This window comes from Lichenostomus cassidix, chromosome 1Aa (assembly GCF_008360975.1).
Source record: "Lichenostomus cassidix isolate B80296 chromosome 1Aa, HeHo_3.0, whole genome shotgun sequence".
In the NCBI taxonomy this organism is placed as follows: Eukaryota; Metazoa; Chordata; class Aves; order Passeriformes; family Meliphagidae; genus Lichenostomus; species Lichenostomus cassidix.
Window position 1 is genome coordinate 478,655 of NC_139480.1, and position 20,782 is coordinate 499,436.

Sequence of the window (20,782 nt, forward strand, 5' to 3'; positions counted from 1 at the left end):
AAGGAAGGGCTGGGGCTCCTTGGGGCCACTGCAGTGTCACAGGAGTGTCACTGTCCCTGTCCTTGGAGCCACTCCAATGTCACAGGAGTGTCACTGTCCCTGCTGTCCTTGGAGCCACTCCAGTGTCACAGGAGTGTCAATGTCCCTGTCCTTGGAGCCACTCCAGTGTCACAGGAGCATCTGTGTCTGTGTGGATCTGGGATCCAAGCCCACAGCAGGGATCTGGGTGGGATCCATGGAAAAGCAGAGCAAAGGCTCTCGTGGGATCCTCCTGCAGCCATGGGGGGAAGGTTTAACTCATGTTCTCATTTTCCCCTCGGGGTCAAAGCCAATCAGCGATAAAAGCACCAGGAAAGGCTGGAGCAGACGCTGGGATCAGGCAGCAGTTTGTAGGAATTGGCATCCTCCAGTCCAGCCTGCTCCAATCCCTGGGGGGAGCTGCTTCCCAACCCAGCCAGCCTCTGCTGCATCCACTATATTTTACCCAGTTTTAAGACTCAGGTTTTTCCTCATCCTGTTCCATGTATTTCCTCCTGTTTTTTACTGGAGTCCCTGGATTTGTGCCCCTGACTGAGGATCAGGAGTTTCCCTTTAGCAATGGCTGGGGACAGTTTGGGGCCATCCCTGAGTGTGCTCAGCCAGCAGCAGCTCCTGGGGGCCCAGGGGGCTGGGAGATCCCTGGGATTGCAGAATTCCCTGGAACTGGAGCAGGAGTTATCCCAAGGTCTGGTTGGTTGGAGGCAGCTCATTCTGATAAATGCGTTAGTTCTGATAAATGCTGTTAATTTTGATAAATCATTTAATTTTGATAAATGCACTCCGTGTGCCTGGGAATGGCCTGGCTCTGCCTTCATGGGAAGCAGAAGATGAGGAAAAGCACAGCAGTCCCAGCTGTGCTGAAAGCAGCTTCTCCTGCAGTGTTCAGTGCACTTGGATTATATGGAATTGGATCCATTGGATCTGATCCAGGCTGTGCTCCAGGTGCTTTTCCTCTCTGGATTCCCATACTTTCCCAGCAGAAGGGAAGTGTTTATTCCTGGTTTGGCTGTGCTGCTGCTCCAGGCAGTGCCACATTGGGAATGTTTTCCTCTCCAAACAAGTGTCTGGATCACATTCCATGAGGATAAAGCTTCCAGGACCTGCCTGCCTTTGCCTGCCTGCCCTTCTCCAGAGCTAATTCCATTATTTCCGTGGAAAAGAAGGGAAACCTGGAGAGCCCTTGACAGGGGAAGCAGTGGAGGATGGGAGCCTCCAGCTGTGACTGGAGCTGCTCCAGGCCTGGGCTCACAGTGGGAATCACCACCTGGAGCCTTCCCAGACCCTGCTGCCTGCAGTGGAAATAGCCATTCCTTACCACATTCCTTCATAATTCCAAGGAAATGAAGAACATTCTGGAGTCACTCTGCGGGTTGTGATGACTCTCTCCAAGCACTTCCCCAAAACCTGCACCACACCCCATTCCTGTTTCTGTAGGTTTGCCTTCCCCTCGTGCCCCTGGAATACCCCACAGACATCTTTAATTCTCCTTGGAGCTGCCCAAGGACTCAGGATTTTCCTTCCCCTGGGGCCCCTGGAATCCACGTGGAGATCTCTTATCCCTGGAGCTGCCCAAGGCCTCGTGGATTCCAGGATCACTGGGGTCATGGAGAACCAGCTGTTGTGGTCCAGCAAGTGCCACCCTCCCTGGGCACATCCCAGCTGCCAGGGGGATCCATAGGCCAGGAGATGGCACCAGGAATGCTCTCAGTGTCCCACCTTGGATCCAGCTGCCCCCAAAGGTTTGGGGTCACATCCCTGGAGTGTCCAAGGAACAACAGGACATCCCAGACAAACTCCATTTTCGGGTTGTGTCACACCCTGGCCCTGCGTGTCCAGCTGGGATTTTCCTGCAGCTGGGGGAAGGCAGAGAAGTTCCCAGTTCTCAGATAACTCAGATAACTCCAGAATCCTCCTGCCCTGGAAACTTCAGGGGTTGGGGTTAAGAAGTTTCTCTTTGAGCCATGGAAATGTTGAGCTCCATTTTTTTGTGTGGGAAGTGGATTTCCAATGACATTCCTGGGAACGTGGCTCAGTTCTGCACCAGCTCCTCCATCCCTGCATCTCTCCAAGGTGTAGTTTTGTACTTTTTAGGAGCCTGTGAGCCCTGAAGAAAGGGAAATGTTTAAATCTCATTATTCCTCTTTTTTTTTTTTAAGAGAAGCAGCTCCAGAAATAGCACCTCAGTCTCCAATCTCCATCACATGTCCAATTATCCAGCTGGGATTATTTTGTTCCATTGAAACTCCCCCAGAGCTGGTGACAGGATTCCAGCTCAGCCATCTCCAGCTTCCCTCCCTTTTGTGGAGCTTTGCTCTGGGAAGGGGGGAGAAGGAATTATTCTGGAAGGAATCTGGGAGTAAAACTATCCCTGGGGCAACTCAGCCTCTCCTTGGGAGCCAAAAAATGGGGATTTGCACAGAAATCCCTTCTCCAGTTGGAAACCTGGGTGGGTTTAATCCAAACAGGTTTGGAGGTTTTGTTCCTGCAATTTTTCCTTTCCCAGGATTTGAGCTTTGGTTGGTGGCACCTCACTGAGAACATTGTCCCTCAGGTGGCACCTCCATGCACCCAGGAGCACCTTCAGCTCATCTGGATTCTGAACATCCAGTCCCTGGGTTCTTTCCCCCATGGGATTTTAGGATCTGTCCCTGTATCCAGGATTTTCTGGGTGCCCCGGATGCCTCAGGAGTCCCTTGGGCAGAGCCTGTGGAGCAGAGCAGTGTCCATGTCTCTGTCCATGTCTGACCAGAGCAGGCTGTGCCATGCCAGCCAGTGGCAATGGGAATGGCAGTTTGGGAGCTCTCAGGCCAGGCTTTGCAGCAGGAATTGGGGATGCCTTCCTTGAGGAGCTGTTCTGGTGTATCCTGTTGGGCTTAGAACGCAGAGCCTCCAGCAGGTGCCTGCTGTTTGTAATCCCAGTTTATTGCCATTGTCATTCCCGATGGGATCTTCAGGCCTGTGTGAGGAGGGCAGGAGGAGTTTTGAGTTTTGTTTTCCCTGTAGGAATTTCAGCCCCATTCCTAGATGAGCCTGGAGTTCCCGTGGGCTGAGCTCCATTAACACCTCCCTGCCCTCTCCTGCAGCGACTCCTCCGGAACAGCCGTGGAGAATCTTCCTGTGGCCACATCCGGGACAGCCACTGCCCCCCGAGCCCTGAGCAGCACGGCCACACACACGGACGGGCACCAGAGAGTGGCCACTGCTGTCACCACTGCCACAGAGACGGCCACGAGAGACAGGTGAGCCTTTCCCACCTTTCCCACAGTTTGCCCTTGTCGGGAATGGGGTTGGAGCTGTGTGGGTGCACAGGGAGAGCAGCTGGAGCACCTTGGAGCACTGCATCCTGCATGGCTCTGTGCTTCCCTGGGGTGCTGTTAAATCAGGGAGCCATGGATTCATGGCATGGTTGGGTGGGAAGGGACTTCAGAGTCCATCCAGTGCTACCCCTGCCATGGGCAGGGACACCTCCCACTGTCCCAGGCTGCTCCAAGCCCCAATGTCCAGCCTGGCCTTGGACACTGCCAGGGATCCAGGGGCAGCCACAGCTGCTCTGGGAATTCCATCCCAGCCAGGAATTCCTTCCCAAGATCCCATCCATCCCTGCCCTCTGGCACTGGGAAGCCATTCCCTGTGTCCTGTCCCTCCATGCCTTGTCCCCAGTCCCTCTGCAGCTCTCCTGGAGCTCCTTCAGGCCCTGACAGGGCTCTGAGCTCTCCCTGGCTGAACATTCCTGACTCTCAGCCTCTCATGGCAGGGATGCCCCATCCCTCTGATCACCTTGCAACTAGACAGGCTTTAAGGTCCCTTCCCACCCAAGCCAGGCCATTCCCTGATTCCATTGATTTTCCATGTGACCTTCAGTGAGGGACTGGGAGGAGTTTCCCCATGGGGAGCTGAGAGCTCTTCACCTGGCAGACAAACCAAAACCAGAGGGAGGGGGCTCACATCCCACCAGAAAGGCACATTTCCAGGAGGGGTGAAGGAAGCTTTGGGAGCTTTTCCAGTGAGTTCCATATCCCTAACCCCACTCCCTGTGTCCTTGCAGAAACGACGAGGCCTTGCCCTGCACCGAAGCCACGTTGAACGGCCCTGCTTGATGCCGCCGCCGCCCCGGGACGTGTGTGAGCCAGGCCAGGCTGCTCCCTGGTGATGCAATTTGTCAATTCTTTATTATTTTTTTTTCATTTTAATTTTATTTTTTAATAAATGCTGCATTGATGAGAGCGAGCTGGCATTCAGGACCAGACACGCAGATCCAACACCACCGATCCGTTCGGAAAGACACTCGGCATTGTCGAAATGTAGCATTGAGTTCAGTCCTCACGGGAATGACGGGCTCTTCCCAAGCCTTCTGCCTGATTTGAGTTGTCCCCTTCCCCGTGCCCCTGGTTTTCGTTTTGGATTTGGGGTTCAGTCCTGTTTTCCCAGTGTTATTGCACACAGTATTCAGCTTCTCTTGGGAAGGTAGCAGGTCCGGCGGCGGAACGGGCGCAGCGCACAGATCCCGCAGCCGTGGGACCAAAGTTCCTGACGGAGCTGTCCTCCCGATGGGCAGCCTTTGCACCGCTTTGTAGAGCAATAAAGCCTTACCAGAACCATTTCACAGGAGAAGGAGCAATGCCAACACTTGGTGGGAGGGAGCAGGGAGGGCTTGCTGGGGTTGGCAGGGCCAGGCCAGGGCGGTGTCCCCGGCCAGAGCCAGGGCAAAGGGCTGTCCCTGCATTCCAGGGAATGCTCCGGGATCTCCGTGGATGTGTGGTGGTTCAGGGCAGGAGCTGGACTGGGTTAGAGGTGGCCTCTCCTGCCGATGTCCGTGTTGGCCCACGAGGAGGTGCCCAGGGCTTTGCTGGCTCTTTGGAGACTGAATTAATGTATTTGCAAATGATGATGGAAATCCTTTTTCTGTTTGTTTTGTTCTGTTTTTAAAGTTTTTAATGGATGCAGGAACAGCAACACTTTTGCACTTTGTACCTGGTGATGGCAGCATTGGGGAGGGGAGGGGACACGGAGAGCCCCGGGGACAGCCGGGTCCCTTGGGAAGGGAGGGAGAAGGGAGTGCCTGGAGCTGGGATATGGGATGTGGGACATGGGATGTGCCCAGGCTGGAGCTCTGTTCCCGGGAATGCCGGGAATTCCCGGTGCCAGGCTCTGAGCTCGCTGCCAGCCTGGCCTGGGGCACTGTGGGGCTGCTGAGCTGGAACCCCCCTGGCAGGTGGAATCCTGGAGAATCCTCCCTTTGCAGTAGAGGTTGGAGCTTGGCACACAGGGAACTAAAGGCTGCCTTGGGATGCATTCCCGAGGGTGGGAATTCCCACCAAAGGTGGCTCAGGGGGCTCCAGCTCCTCACAGGGCTCCAGCTGCCTGGAATTCCTTCCCTTGTGCTGTGGGGTCCCTGTGCTCGTGGAATGTCCTTCCCTGGCCTGGGAGGGGTGTGAGGGCATGGGGGAACGAGGTGTTCCCACTGTGGGAGCAGGGCTGTCCCGCTGTCCCCATGTCTGACAGCGCCATTCCCACAGCCCCAGCTCATCCCTGTGTGCCCTGATGGGTTCTGTAGGGAAAAGGGGGTGAATCCCAGGAAATGGCTGCTGGAGGTTACTGGGTTACTGCAGGTTACTGGGGCTGTGGGCCACTCGTGTGCTGCTGGCAGGGCTGGGCTTTCCCCAGCTCCAGTTCCTTGGGAATTCGATGGCACAGGGCTGTTGTTCTGGAAGTTTTCACTCGCTCGTGTAATTTAAAATTAATAATTTAAAGTTAATTGCACTGGGAGGGAAAAAAAATCTCACTTTGTGCTTTGCTTCCCCTACTTGGTGTTCAGGGATCGATCCCACTCCCAGCCAGGACTCTCAGACGGGATCAGTGGCTTTGAGGTCCTGATTGGAGACACATTCAAGTCTTAATTTTCCAAGGATTGGTGCTAGAGTTCTGCTGGACATCGGCTTCCCTTCGGGCATTCTTGGGACCCCAGAGCTGATTCCATGGAAGCTGAAGGATCCATGTGCTGGTAAAACCTGGTTGGATCCCGGGGATGCCAGGGTGCTCTTCCAGCCTGTTCCCTCTGCTCACCCCAGGAGCAGCTGTGCCCAGATCGTTTGGGATCAGGAGGTGAGGGAATGTCAAACTTTGGGAGCAGTGATCCCCCTGGGCAGGGATGGGGCAGCAGTGACCCCAGGGTGTCTCCCAGAGGATGAGGCTGTCGTGCCTTCCACTGCAGTTCCAACCTGGCGTTCCTCAGCTTTGGCTTCGAGTCTCTAAGTGGCAGTGAGAGCTTTAATAATAATAATAATAATGGTATTAATAATAATAATAATTGTAATAATAATATCCTTGGGCATATCCAGATCCAAGCACAGCTCGTTCCTGGGGACTCGTTAGTGGGGTAATTTATTACTTTGTGCTGAGACACATCACTGGGGCTTGCTCAGACCCGTGGAGATGCACAGATTCCATGGGATTTGTGCCTGTGGATGATCCCTCCACGGCTGGGATTGAGGCTGTGTGTTCATTCCACTCACCACTCCCCTGAGATTGCTCTTCCCACCAGCCAGGAGCTGATCCAGAACCAATTCCTGCTGCTTGGGCTGCTGGGGTTTGCAGCTCCCAGCAGATCCAGAGCCACTTCCTTACCCGGCTCCTCTGGTTTTGTGGGGAAACCAGGAACAAATGTCCTGAGGCAGAGCTTCCCATCCCTCTGGGGCACAGCAGGTGGGGCTTGGCGTGTCCCACTTGGGGTTTTCCTTCTCCCTGTGCTCCAGGGAAGGGCTGGAGCAGGATCTCTTGGCTGCTGAGGATGGAATTCCTTGTCCCCCTGTCCCTTGTCCCCTGGCCTGGCTCAGCTCCTTGTCCGAGCAATGAAGGCTCTCCAAGTCCTGCTCCGTGCTTCCCTCCTGCCTCGTGTGTGGTGCTCAGGATCTTCCATATCCAGAGGGTGTCTGTAGTGCTGGGATTGCCCCTGTGGCTGCTGGGGCTGTGGATGGACATGGATTTGTGTCATTCCATGGATATCCACAGGCTCACACTGGGATCTTGTGAGAAACCTGGGAAGGAGACCCTGGGAGCACAAGGAGTTTTATCCCTGTACAGCTCTGGGATCAAAACCAGCAAGGCCAAAGTACTGGGGGAAATGGTTCTGGAATGTTCCATTCAGTGGCTCTGCCTACCTGGGCATCGCTCCGGGGATCCGGTGATCCTGCTGGGATGGGTGGGGACACGGGAGGGGACACGGGAGGGGACACAGGGCAGGGGGCTCTTGGGCACAGTGAGAGCTAAAGCTCATCCATATTGCCAACCCCCAGTAATTCCTGGGTCATGGCACGTCTGTCCTGGGTGGGATTTGGGAAGAATGGGCTTGCTGGGGGGTGGGAAAATCCCGTGGTGTTGGGAGCATCCCCATGCATTGTCACATCAGGTGGCCCTTCCATGCTGTCCCAAGCCCTGTGGTGGCACCTGGGTCTCGTGACCTCAGCCAAACATGAGGGAAACTCTCTGAGCGTCCCAAGGCTTTGCTGCCCTTGGGATGGAATCCCAAATTTCATCCTGAGGTTTCACCAAGGACATCTCCTTGGAGAGCTGCAGGTGGGCAGGAATGGAAACCCTGGGGGGGCACAGATGGAAAAAAAGGAAAAAAAAAAAAAGAAAGAAAACTGCCAAAAAAAGACAAAAAGCACAGTGTTGCCCTGAGTTTCAGTTCCAAAGGGATTGGGCATCCCAGTTCCCAGATTTCCCAGTGAAAGGTTTGGAGTGAAGGTGCCAGGGACATTCCCAAAGAGCATATCTAAAGGAAATATCATTTAAATTACTTCCCTATTCTCCAGTGGCATCCCAGAGCCATTTTTCCCACAGCAGCCAGGGAGCTGTAATTACAATCCTGATTTATCAGTGGCAATCCTTGGAGCTCATCCCTGTGCCAGGCACTCCAGGTTTGCTCCAGCCTGGGCTTGGTCCCTGCGGCCACCAAACGCCTTCATGTCCCCCCCCTGCCCTGCCCTTCCCAGGATGGAGCCTTTCCTGGGCAGGAACCTTTCCTGGGAAGGAACCTTTCCTGGGATGGAGCCTTTCCTGGGATGGAGCCTTTCCTGGGATGGAGCCTTTCCTGGGATGGAGCCTTTCCTGGGATGGAGCCTTTCCCAGGCCTGTCAGGTGTCGCCTCTCGCACTGACCCATCTCCTGAGGAATTTTGCTGCCGTTTATTCATCCCTTTGGATCTGAGTCCTCCCCTTCCCCTGAGCTGATCCCATTTCCCAGTGGTCCAGGTGGATCCTGCTGGGAGGCAGAGCCCCAGTTCCCGGGGCAATCCCAAAGGTCCATTCCCAGGGTGTTCCCAGGGCAGCCTCAGGCCCATCCTCGCTCTTTGCCGAGCCTGGCTTTAGAATCCAACATTGCAGAGAAATGCAATTCCTTCATTTCCCAGCGCTGGGAGCCAGGGAGAGCTCTGGGAAGGTCTAGGCAGGTCCATGATTTGGGAACGTGGCATTGGCATGGAGAAGCCTCAGCTTTGGACATCCCAGGCCAGTAAAAACCAGTCAGACTGGAGAGTTCTGTCCTGCTTTGGACACCACAGGCCTTGAAATCCCAATCCCGAGGGGATTTCCTGCTCCCACTGGCTGGGCTGGGAATTGATTTATTGGAAAAATCAGAGTTCTTTGTGTTTAATGAGGAGCTGAAAGTGTATCCAGTCTGAACGCAGGCTGTACCCAGGTTGTATCCAGACTGTTCACAGGCTGTACCCAGACTGTTCCCAGATTGTATCCAGACTGTTCCCAGGCTCTACCTGTCTTCCCAATGTTGTGTCACTCCTGGGCTGGCTCTGAACTGCTTTAAACCAGGGCTCACTGGGCTCATGCTGACCCCAGAGAATTCCCCTGCTTTTCATCACCGACTGCTGCCTCACACAGCAGGTTTGGGAACTCTTCCTGCCATTTCCCATTCCTGCTGGTGGTGGCTCCATAACACACTTGGGAATCTCTTCCTGCCCTTCCCCATTCCCATCGGTTCTGCTCTGTCCAGTGCTGCTGCCCCGTGCTGTTCTCACCCTCCTCCTGGGGTGACAGGGATGTGCCACCCTGGAGTGCTGGCTCTGTCCAGGATGGAATTCTGTCCCCAGGAGCCACCAGGGCAGGGAAGGGCTGGAGGTTCCCTGGGAGCTCCCGAAGCTCAGCCCTTGGAACTGGGGGTGCTGCTGTGGGGTGCAGCAAAGTGTATCCATGAAAAACCCAGAATTCAGGGGTTATTTGTAACTGTTCTCCCTTGGATTCGGTATTGGGGTGCAGCAGGAGTTGTTCCCTTTGCTCTGCCAAGGTTGGATTTGGGATTGTGGCATTCCCAGTCTGGAATTCGGCAGTGTTAATTATGAATTGCCTGTGGTAATTAATGGCATGGAGCAATAGCAGGAATGATGCCCTTGGAGAGCTGGACCCACTCCAGCATTCAGTCAGTGAAACTCTAAAATCCTTTGGAAAATGCATTGGATCAGTTCCTATTGGTTTCATCCTAGATAACATTTCAGACCTTTTGGGAATGCTGTTGGATTTGGGCTGAGAGTGTGATGGATGCTGGTTTTTCCCCTCCGCGGTGGGAAGTTGTGGCAAACCTGAGGAGTTTTCCAGGTGTATTTAGGGCTGAACTTTGGGACAAGCGAATGGAAAAGGAACAATTTGGCTCCTACCCGGTGGCTTCGTTCGTCTGAACCTCTCTTACCTCATCCAGCTCCCGCCTGGATTTGTACAGAATTCCCTATATTCCCTGGTGGCTCCCACCTCTCCCAGCAGAGGTGGGACAGTGGCAGTGGGATATTCCCATGGAAAGTGTATTTTTGTATTTGATGCTGCTGGGACGAGAGGCAGTTTCCTCTCTCCCTGAATTCGGGGCTTTTCTGGAGGGCAGAGCCTTCCCTTCTATTTTTGATTCCCTCAAATTCCTTGGACAGAGGGAAATGAGGAAAAAAAACGTTTCTCCTCTAATTTTGATGCTCAGAGGTAGTTTTGCAGAACTTTGTAGGAATTCTGGGAATGCTGTAGGGATTCCCCCTGGTGTCTTTGGCAGTGAAGGTGCTGCTGGAGCATCCCCTTGGCTGGATCTCATGGATCCAGACATGAAATGGAATTATCCAATGTTCATGGAGAACCTCGTGTGGCCCTTGGTGTGCTGGGATTGGCACAGGGAAGTTCAGCTGCTCCTGGAGTTTCCATGTTCTGTGGTCCTTGTGTGAATTCCTGGTCCTTGTGTGAATTCCTGGCTCCTTGGAATCATTCCCTGCTCTTGCAGTCATCCCTTGGTCCTTGCCTGTGCCTTGTGCATTCCCTGCTCCCTGCAGTCATTCCCTGCTTCCCACACCTGGCAGTGACTTTGCACTTCAGCTCTTTCCCTGCTCCTCTCTCTCATTCCAGGAATGTTCAAACTCCAATCCGTGCATGACTGGCCCTGGCAGAATCTGGAAAAGTGGCTTTGTGTGGAAAACCCCCTCCCTTTCCCTTTCCCTTTCCCTTTCCCTCTCCCTCTCCCTCTCCCTCTCCCTCTCCCTCTCCCATCCCATCCCATCCCATCCCATCCCATCCCATCCCATCCCATCCCATCCTCTGTATCCTGTTAATTTGCAGTTAATTCCCATGGATTGCATCACATCCCTGCCATTCCCCTCCCTGCTCCTCCCCTTGCTCTGGACCTGCTGCAGCTTTCCCAGGAAAGGTTTTGCTCCCTCAGACACTCCGAGGTCCCTCGGATCCAGGAGCTGCTCCAGGGCACTGCACTGACCCCAGTGGGAGTTCCAGGAGAATCCCAGTGCCTTGGATTTAGTCTGGAAGGAGCCATCTCCTCCCATTCCAGCTTGGATCCAGTCGTGTTCCATCCCAGATCACAGGAGACAGGGAAGGAGATTGTCCTGTGCCTGAGGAGCCCATGGATAACAGTCATTCCCAATCCCCAGTCCTTCTGAGTGCCTTAAATCCATCCTGATCCCAGCAAAGGAATTCTGTTCCTCTGCTCTTCCCCTTATACTTCACAGCTCCTTATCCCAGTAACCCATCCCTGTATCCCAGTAACCCATCCCTGTATCCCACCAATCCATCCCTGTATCCCAGTCCATCCATCCCTGTATCCCAGTCCATCCATCCCTGTATCCCACTAACCCATCCCTGTATCCCAGTCCATCCATCCCTGTATCCCACTCATCCATCCCTGTATCCCAGTAATCCATCCCTGTATCCCAGTCCATCCATCCCTGTATCCCAGTAATCCATCCCTGTATCCCAGTCCATCCATCCCTGTATCCCACTAATCCATCCCTGTATCCCAGTCCATCCATCCCTGTATCCCACTAACCCATCCCTGTATCCCACCAATCCATCCCTGTATCCCACTAATCCATCCCTTTATCCCAGTCCATCCATCCCTGTATCCCACTAATCCATCCCTGTATCCCACTAATCCATCCCTGTATCCCACTAATCCATCCCTGTGTCCCCATGGAATCCTGGCTGCACTTCCAGCTCCGAGCCAGATGGGATTTGGTCACTGGGAGATTCCACAAGAAACCCCAAAGAGTCCTTCCCTCCCTCCCCAGACTTTCCCTGGATTCGGGATGTGAGGATGATGGTTGGGAATCAGGGCCCTGTCAGCATTCCCCAAAACAGAAGGAAAACATCCTTTGGGAATCCTCAGCTCCAGGGATTCCCTTTAGGGCCATGCAGAGAGTTGATCCTTTCCCAAGGAATAGCAGGGATCCCATGAGGAGGTGGTGCTGTGGGGCAGAGAATGGGAATTCTGTGTCCAAGTGGGACAGAAACTGGGCTTGAAAGTGCCAAAAAAGGATTATTCCTGATTTTCTCATGAAATGGAATTAATATTTAATCCCAAATATTTTGTTATTTAGTGAATTTAAATGAAAACTTCCTTGGCTTGTAAATATTTCCCCCTTGTGGAATATAAATACTCCCCTGCTGGATTTAGGGGTTTTGGAATGGAAAGGAATTTTCGTGTCAAACTGTCCCAGAGAAATCCCTGATGAGCTTTTCCCTCTTAAAACTGTCCATTCCTTCCCTGGCTGCTGATGCCAATGGTGGAAAACACTGGGAATGTGCAAACCTCCCATGGTGAGGGGACACTGCTGGGATCCAGCCTTCAAACTGGACCTTGGCACAGAGGGAGTGCCTGGGATTAGGAATTCCCTGGGTTGGGTTGGGCTGGGATTTTCCTGGTTTGGGTCTGGCTTTTCCTGGGTTGGGTTGCAATTTTTCTGGTTTGGGTCAGGATTTCCCTGGTTTGGATCACCTTGTCCCTGTTTTGATCACCCTTTCTGTTTTGGATCACCCTGTCCCTGTTTTGGATCACCCTTTGTGTTTGGGATCACCCTGTCCCTGTTTTGGGATCACAGGCAGGCCTTGCCAGAGCAGCTGGACTTTCCAGATGGATTTATGGCCAATTTAGGAACAGGAGCTGATCCCCCCAACCCCCATAGCCATTTCCCAGTTTCCATAGGAAGCAGAACCTTTCCAGTGGGTTTCCCATTTGGCTGAGGCAGATGGTGAGAGACCTTGGGATCAAAATCCTTGGGATTTCAGGGAGGGAGGAAGTTGGTTCCTTCCCCAGCCTTGGGGACAGGCAGGAGGTGATGGATGCATGGAATGAGGGCTGAGGGGACACTGGGGACAGGCAGGAGCATTCCGAGGTGGCAGCAGGAGCTCAGAGTATGTCCCTGCCTCCTCCCCTCCCCACTCTCCCACTCCCAGCGTTTGCTGTAAATAGGGAATATTTATATGAATTTATTGCAGAGATTTCTAAACTAGCCCGAATCCCGTTTTTCCCAGAGCTTTTGGCTTTGCTGGGATCTCCTGGAGCAGATTTGCACCTTCCCAGTGGGCTCTGGCATTGGTACAAATCAATCCAATCCCAATGCCAGGTGCTGGGCAGGGCTGAGCATGGAGCGACTCCTTCCCTTCCCTTCATCCCTGTTCATTTTCTCCGGGAGGGAGAGGCTGTTCCAGGCTGCAAGTGTCCCCAGGGTGTCCCTGGAACTGTTGCTCCTGGATTTTGCCTTTCTCTTGTTCCTGTCTTTGCCTTCCATGTCCAACCCAGATGCAGTGTCAGTTGAGGGGAATTTGGGTAGAAATGTTGAGTTTTCCGGACATTTTCCTCGGTGAGACGTTTTCCAAACCTTCCCTTTATGCCACTCTGACTCCCAGGATCCGTGTGGCTGTGGGGGGATGATCCCTTCTGGCACATCCTGATCTCCAGGGCTTCCTGGTGCTTTCCCTGCAGGGTGAATTCCCTCTGCTTTCCCGCCCAGCCTCTCCCGTCCATCCACACTTGGAATATTCCATGTTTGCCGTTGAGTTGGAGCCTCTGGAGTTGCTTTTCCAGGGCTTTTCCGTCCCTTCCAGGAACGTTTGGCTGTGACTGTTAGCACAAACCATGGATTCATCCCCAGGAAACCCCAGGGAAGACCCAAAATTCCAGTTTAATCTAAAAATGACCCAAGCCAGGCTGTTTGTTTGGAATAATTCCGAATTTTGGGAGAGCCAGAGGCTCTGGGACCACAGTGGTGCCCGGAGCTGGCCGGGCCATCCCGGTGTCTCCTGAGGGAGTGAATTCCATCTGGGATGTGGAACCATCCTGAGGGGTCCATGAGCATCCAGGGATCCGTGCCCATCCCAGGGATCCGTGCCCATCCCAGGGAATCTGTGCCCATCCCAGGGGATCCGTGCCCATCCCGGGCTGTGCCTGGCTCCTGGCCTTGGCTCATTTTGGGAAGAGCCTTGGGAATGGCACCTCTGCTGTCCCCAGTCCCAGCCGAGGCAGAGCAGATTCCAGGCTGTGGGATGGGAGCTTTCCCTGGGGACAGGAGATCCCATCAGTCCAACAGCCCGAGCAGGGGAGGCACTGCCGCCGTGGGGATGGGGATTCATGGATCTGGGAATGTTGCACTGGGGATCCCCAGCCCGAGCCCGGATTTTCAGCGTCGCTCTGCTCCACTCCTCCCGCTCTCCCAAATCCCCCCGAGCTGAGTTTCCCTGCAAATCTGCGGCTGGCGTGGGGACATCCCGGCAGTTCCCGAGGGATGGGAGTGTCCCGGCGGGAAGGGCGAGCGGGGGGACTCGATTGCCTTTCTGCACACCCAGCGATCCCGCAAAGCAATAAAACCACGGGAGATCCCGGGATGAGCTCCGGCCCGGCGCCGGGGCAGCGAGGGCCATGCCGGGGGGAGCCTTCTCACCATGCCAACTGCCCTTAATGTGGGATCCGGGTCTTTGTAAGCAATGTCTGTGTATTATGTGTAAATACGAGGGACAAATTGGAAATTACTGCCTTTTCCCTGTTTATTTTTCTGAGTAATTCCAGATGTACTTTAGTCTCTCTACTGTCAAAACTTTTATATTGTAAATCTGATGCTGGTGGCTTTTTTTTGGTTATTTTGGTTTTTGGTTTGGTTTGGGTTTTTTTTTGGTTTTTTTTTGTAAAAAAGCGACCAAAAAAGCAAAAAAAAAAAAAAAGAAAGAAGAAAAAAAAGGAAAAAAAGTCTGCATCTCTCTATGTTGTCAGTTTTAGGCTGTAAATTCCAACTATCAATAAAAGCTCAAAATCCATGTGCCAGTGCTGGGTTCCTCCATCCTGCAGGACTCGCTGAGGGTCCCGAGGGGCTTTGGGCTGGGTGGGGCTGGGGAGCCCCCAGTGCTCAACCCCTGATCCCATCCTGGGATTCCTGAGGCTGGAAAAGCCCATCCAGTCCAGGCTGTGCCAATGCCCACCCTGTCCCCAGCCCAGAGCTCTGAGTGCCACAGCCAGGAATTCCCTGGACACCTCCAGGGATGGGAACTCCAAACCTCCCTGGGCAGCTCCTGCCAAGGCCTGACCTCCCTTTCCATGAGGAAATTCCTGCTCATGTCCAACCTGAGCCTCTCCTGGCCCAGCCTGAGGCTGTTCCCTCTCCTGCTGTCCCTGTTCCCTGGAGCACAGCCTGACCCCCCCGGCTGTCCCCTCCTGTCAGGCTGGACACAGGGACACCAAGTCCCCCAGGACAGGAGCTCAGCCTGTCCCCTGCTGTGTCCCCAGCCTGCTGCCTTTTCCTGGAGCTCAGCGAGGCAAAAGGAGCATCTCTCATATTAATTTTTTTATTAAATTCAGTTAGTTTTCTCTTTATAGAATAACCTTTTCCTCTAGGCACAAATACAATACAAGGACTCTGCATGTTTGACACAATGTACAGAAACTTCAATAATCTACAACTGCTCAGGTAAGTTACAAAACCTCCGTGTTACACCTGCACAGCCAGGATGGTACAGAGGGACAGGGCGACTGTACAAAGAGCTCTGCGCTGAAATAAAACGGCTTTAAAAACGACAGGGAGGGGCTGGCGGAGCTGGGGGTCACTCCGGGGGTGCTGGGGGTCACTCCGGGGGTGCTGGGGGTCCTGGGCAGCAGGGGGGCCACAGTGACCCCACGGTGCCTGTCTGGGGTCCCTCCACACCAAACCCCCCAGCTCACACCAGTGCGGGGGGCAGGGGGGCTGCAGGAGCCGATTCTGTACCGAGAGCCCCTCCTGGCACTGAGGGGACAGCAGGGGGACAGGGGGACAGGAGGTGCTGCCCTGGGCCCCGGGCTGGGCACAGGCACAGCACAGAGGGGCACGGTGGGGTTGGGAGGGAGCAGAGCCCTGAGGGGACAGAAAAGGGCAGCTGGGGGTGAGGGGGTGTGACTGTGCAAAGAGACCCTGCAGACTCCGGGTGGCACCTGCAGGGCCACTGTCCCAGCCCTGTCCCAGCCCCCAGCCGTGGCCGGAGGGGACCCTCATCCCGGGGCTGGTCCAGTCCCCACCCCCGGGAGGGGACAGGGGGCAGCCGGGAGGCTGCAGCGTTTGGCACCTCCCGGGGGAATGTGCCCCCGGGACAGCCAGCCTGGAGGTAGAGACTGTCCCGGCCAGGACAGGGACCCTGGCAGGACAGGGACACCCTGGCCACAGCCCGAGGAGCCTCCTGCCTGCTGAGAGCAGAGCGGCCACAGCCACGTCCCCTCTGGGGACACGGAGCCAACGCCTGCAGCGTCCCCGCATTGCCAGCATTCCCGTTCCTGTCTGCGCAGCTGGGAGCTGCTCCGGGGTGGGACACACACGGGGTGCTCCCGGAGCTCCGCTGTCACCTCCGCCAGGCCCTGAGCTGCAGGTCCCCGGCGGGAGGGAGCAGAGCCCAGGAGTCGCTCCCAGGCCGGGAGGGGCAGGGCAGGCGCCGGGGGGCTCTGGCAGACATGCAGGGGGCAGGACGAGGGGCAGGACGAGGGGGCAGCTCTGCCTCCCCGGCAGCACAGCGTGGGGTGTGTGGCGCAGGAGCTCTGCCCGGGGAGCTGCAGCGGCGCTGGGGCACACGGAGCACACGGGGTCACGACACGGCTCAGACAGGCCCGGGGGCGGCACGGGACCCCCGCCCGCTTCAACGCGAGGAATCCCTCCCTGTGCGCCCCGGGACACGGCCCGTCCTGCCCGGGCTGCGAGGAAGAGCCTCTCCTCTCCTCTCCCTCGGTTTCGGGCTCGGCCCGAGCCCGGCGCTGCCTCTGCTCCCCGGCGGCAATGCCTGCAGTCGCAGCCGCACCAGCCGGGCTCACGCGTCCGACAGGCAGCTCTGGATGCGATCGATCCACTGCTGGGCCAGCTGCACGTCCTGGGCGCAGAAATTGTAAACTCGCTTTGTCGTCTTCAGCTGTGGGCACGAGAGAGGGGAGGGGCTGAGTGCCCGGGGCAGAGCCCAGAGCCGTGGCCGGAGCGGCCGGAGCCCGGAGTGACCGGGAGCTGCCCTTGGGGACACTCACGTCGAAGAAAGCTTTCTCGTCCACCGTCTTGGGGGCTCCCATGGTTGGGGTCCCCGGGGTGATGGACTCCACCTCGGCCAGGTCGATGACCCCCTTGCACTCCGTGTCCATCCGGCTGTCGTAGTACCGCAGCTGCGGAGAGCGGCCGTGCTCAGGACAGGGCAGGGATGGGATATTGGGATATTGGGATAGGACGGGACAGATCCCAGGGCCCACCCCCGTACCTGATGTTTGGTTTTATCCAGCACAAACCACCGAGACTTCCAGGGTTTCATGAAGGCGCCTTTCTTGTACAGAGAGCCCTCGTAGGACCTGCCGGGTGGGAAGGAGCCAGGAACAGCAGAGTCAGGGATGGCAACCCACGGGGATCCACATCCTGCCCCTCGGGGAGGGATCTCCCTCCCGCCGCGGCATTCCCAGCCCATTCCCAGCCCATTCCCAGCCCCGCCTGCCTGTTCTCGCTCTCGGACATCTGGAACTGGCTGTAGAGGGTGGAGGTGCTGCGGCGGCCGCCCGGCTTCCCGCTGGACGGGGTGGAAGTGCTGCTGGTGTCGCTGTCCAGGCTGAGGTTGAGCGTGGAGCCAACCCCGCTCTCCTGCAGGTACACCCCCAGCGAGCGCCGCTGGTGTGACAGTCCCGACGACATCAGCAGGGAGCTGGGGGTCTGGGGACAGGGACAGCGTCAGGGGGTGATGGAGCATCAGCACCAGAACCAGAACTGCAACCAGAACCAGTCCCCAGAACCAGAACTACCCGCACCAGTCTGCCACACCCTCTCACACCATCACAGCCCCTGTCACAGCCCTGCCACACCTTTGTCACAGCCCTGTTATCCCGTCACCTACCCTGCTGCCCTCCTGCCGCCCCTCGGTGCGCTGGGACGCTTTCACCTTGTCCCATGTGTCCTTCCAGCGCTCTGGGACTTGCCCCAGCTCCATCTCCAGGTTGTGCAGCTCCTGCCGAGGGGATTCTGCCATCAGCCCCAAAGGGGACAAAACCCCCGGGGCCACTGTCCTTGTCCCAGGGCCCACCCGACTCCAGCCCTGCCCCACCCCAGGGCCAGCCCAGCCCCACCTCGAGCAGTTTGGAGATGGCGTCGGGCTCCACACGGCTGCAGTTGTCGTAGCAGGGCCAGATGATGCGGCGCTTGCTCTGCGGGGCTGCAGTGTCCTGGCGCTCTGCCTCCTCGGCCGGCTCGGGCTGCCCCTGCACCAACTCCCAGTCGTACGAGGGGCCCTCGGACAGAGTCTCCTCCGTGTAGTAATCCCACACCTTCAGGTTGGAGATGTTGCTGTACGGCCTCAGCACCTGTGGGAGCAGCAGGCTGGCTCAGGAAGGGCAGCAGGGCCAGGCTGGACATTCCCGGCCACACTGAGGGGACAGTGTGTCCACATGGAGTGTTGGGAGTGTCCAGCTGGAGAGGGAAGGATCCAGGGAGAGCTCAGAGCTCCTGCCAGGGCCTGAAGGAGCTCCAGGAGAGCTGCAGAGGGACTGGGGACAAGGCATGGAGGGACAGGACACAGGGAATGGCTTCCCAGTGCCAGAGGGCAGGGATGGATGGGATCTTGGGAAGGAATTGCTGGCTGGGCTGGAATTCCCAGAGCAGCTGTGGCTGTCCCTGGATCCCTGGCAGTGTCCAAGGCCAGGCTGGACATTGGGGCTTGGAGCAGCCTGGGACAGTGGGAGGTGTCCCTGCCATGGTGGCACTGGGTGGCTCTGAGGTTCTTCCCGGTAGGCAAATTCCAGCTCCAGCTGCTCCCAGGGAGGATCCCAGGGTGCTCCCAGCCCCATCCAGGCACTCCAGGTGCTCCCAGCTCTCACCTCGCCGTCCTCAGGGGCATACAGGTAGTTGAAGAAGATGGGAGCTCTCTTGTTGAGGCGGTCAATGTAATCCCAGATGGATTTGGAGACCTGCTGGCCTTTCCGCTCACCCTTCTCCTCGTACAGGAGCCCTGGGGGACAGAGGGGACCCTGGGTGTGACAGGGGGCACAGGGCTGGCGCCACCCCAGCCCCGCACGCTGCCCTCACCCAGCTCGATGCGCTCATAGTCTGAGTCCAGCAGGAATGTCCGGAAGCGGTTGGAAATGTAGTGGTAGCTGAGGAACTTCAGGTAGTACTGGCTGAACTCAAACTCCATGGGGAACTGCAGGTGGATCTGCAGGAGCAGCCATGGAGAGCCCGGGATCACCACATGTACAGCCATGGAGAGCCCGGGATGCACAGCCATGGGATCACCAGGATATACAGCCATGGACACCAAACACCAAAACCCACACCAAAAACCAACACCAAACACCAAACCCACCAAACACCAACACCAACACAGCCACGGGATCACCAGATGTACAGCCATGGGATCACCAGGATGCACAGCCATGGGATCACTGGCATCACCGGGATGCACAGCCACAGACAGGGCCAGGCCCTTCCAGCTGCCCCCAGAGAGCTCCCACTGGGTGCTGGTGGGACCTCGTGGGTTCTCAGAGGTGCTGCTGGGTGCTGGGGGTCCCACCAGGCACTCAGGGGTCCCGCTGGACACTCAGGGACTCAAAGGGCACTCACAGGCTACTCAGGGATTCTAGTGGGTGCTTGGGGGTCTGGTGGGCACTCAGGGGACACTCAGTGGACATTCAGGGCTCCCACTGGGCACTCGGGGTCACTCAGAGTCACTCAGGGGTCCCACTGGGCACTCGGGGTCACTCAGGGGTCCTGTTGGGCACTCGGGGGCACTCAGGGTCACTCAGGGGTCCCACTGGGCACTCGGGGTCACTCAGGGGTCACACTGTCCCCGCTCCCAGGGCCCACCTGGTGCACACAGTCCAGGAACTGCAGGAAGATGGGGGCGAAGCCGCTGCTCTGCCCCGCCAGGGTCTGGGCACCGCGGTGGCTGAAGCGATGGCCGAAGGAGAGCCACTCCTTCTCCACCAGCAGCCGGAAGCCCTCCAGCGTCCGGTAGTAGGGGTCGGACAGGAGCTGCACCAGGGACACCACCTGCGGGGACAGGGGGCTCGAGGGACTGCGGGGACACAGCCACGGGGCCACCAGTGACACAGCCACGCTCTCACCTGGGTGGTGATGTCCCAGCCGTCCTCCAGACTGACCAGCACGGACGAACCTGTGTCCAGCAGCTCCACCACCAGCACCGAGATCTGCAGGATCTTGTGGATCTGCCAAGGGCAGGCTGGGGTGAGGAGGTGCAGGAACTCCTGGGCGGGGTTGGGGCAGTGTCCCTTTCTCCAGAGTGAGGCCACACTCAGGGGTCACACAGGGCCACCACCCCGTGCTCGGACATGGCAGTGGCAGCAGGGACAGGGGACAGGTGACCTCCAGAGTGGCACCCCTGTCCCCGGGCAGCTGCCCCTGGCTCACCCTGGCCATGCTGGCACTGCCCATCCCAGCCCCTCCAGAGCATCCTGCAGTCCTGCCTGGCACTCTGAGCTCAGCTCTGCAGTGTCCCATCCTTGTCCCCCACACCCACCTGAGTGTCCCCAGGGTGTCCCCAGGGTGTCCCCAGGGTGTGCCAGTGCTGCTCTGGGCAGGGCACTGGAGCCCAGCTGAGCTCAGAGCCCCTGGAGCCCCAGGACAGCCCCAGGACACGGCAGGGTCAGGCCCCGTGGTCAGCGTGGGGTCACTGACCTGTGACAGCCACTCGGACTCCTCCAGGGAGCGCAGGTAAGCCACGCTGGGGTCGCTGGAGGGACAGCCAGGCACACAGGCCTTCATCAGCTTCTTGAAGCTGGCCTTGACCTGGCGCACGTCGAACACCTCGATGGGCACAACCTCCCAGTGCTGCAGCGGGTCTGGCTTCACTCCCTGCAGGGCACAGCAGGGCCTGGGCTGCCTGGGGGCTCTGAGCCACTGCCAGCCTCAGCAGCACAGAGCTCTTTGGGCTGGAAAATCCCTCAGAGACCATTGAGTCCAAAATCCCCAGCACTGCCAAGGCCACCACTGCCCATG

At 56.9% G+C, this 20,782-nt stretch overlaps 2 protein-coding genes and 2 long non-coding RNA genes across 11 annotated transcripts in view; 2 read left to right on the forward strand and 2 right to left on the reverse strand.

The window, feature by feature from the left end:
- The window catches only part of PPP6R2 (protein phosphatase 6 regulatory subunit 2), a 57,052-nt gene extending 52,786 nt beyond the window's left edge, over positions 1-4,266 (forward strand). For all 6 annotated transcript variants that reach the window (XM_085080831.1, XM_085080860.1, XM_085080820.1 and 3 more), the window contains exons 23-24: positions 3,123-3,278; positions 4,085-4,266. In XM_085080831.1, the coding sequence (XP_084936957.1) occupies positions 3,123-3,278; positions 4,085-4,136 (208 nt within the window). In that variant the 3' untranslated portion in view covers positions 4,137-4,266. The remainder of the gene's footprint in view (positions 1-3,122; positions 3,279-4,084) is intronic.
- A 6,759-nt stretch (positions 4,267-11,025) lies between these two features.
- LOC146442991 (uncharacterized) lies at positions 11,026-11,361 on the forward strand. Its single transcript, XR_014856246.1, has 2 exons — positions 11,026-11,175; positions 11,241-11,361. It is a non-coding gene; the product is annotated as an uncharacterized LOC146442991 (long non-coding RNA).
- Positions 11,362-12,258: 897 nt separating this feature from the next.
- Positions 12,259-12,941, reverse strand: LOC146442992 (uncharacterized). The gene is made up of 2 exons (XR_014856247.1): positions 12,402-12,941; positions 12,259-12,361 (listed from the first exon to the last, which is right to left on the reverse strand). It is a non-coding gene; the product is annotated as an uncharacterized LOC146442992 (long non-coding RNA).
- Positions 12,942-15,123: 2,182 nt separating this feature from the next.
- SBF1 (SET binding factor 1) overlaps positions 15,124-20,782 on the reverse strand; it is a 61,635-nt gene continuing 55,976 nt past the window's right edge. For all 3 annotated transcript variants that reach the window (XM_085080806.1, XM_085080796.1, XM_085080786.1), the window contains 11 exons: positions 20,462-20,638; positions 19,891-19,992; positions 19,631-19,816; positions 18,854-18,980; positions 18,646-18,776; positions 17,899-18,132; positions 17,670-17,780; positions 17,277-17,488; positions 17,049-17,136; positions 16,825-16,956; positions 15,124-16,715 (listed from right to left, as the gene is read on the reverse strand). In XM_085080806.1, coding sequence (XP_084936932.1) covers positions 16,617-16,715; positions 16,825-16,956; positions 17,049-17,136; positions 17,277-17,488; positions 17,670-17,780; positions 17,899-18,132; positions 18,646-18,776; positions 18,854-18,980; positions 19,631-19,816; positions 19,891-19,992; positions 20,462-20,638 — 1,599 coding nt within the window. In that variant the 3' untranslated portion in view covers positions 15,124-16,616. The remainder of the gene's footprint in view (positions 16,716-16,824; positions 16,957-17,048; positions 17,137-17,276; positions 17,489-17,669; positions 17,781-17,898; positions 18,133-18,645; positions 18,777-18,853; positions 18,981-19,630; positions 19,817-19,890; positions 19,993-20,461; positions 20,639-20,782) is intronic.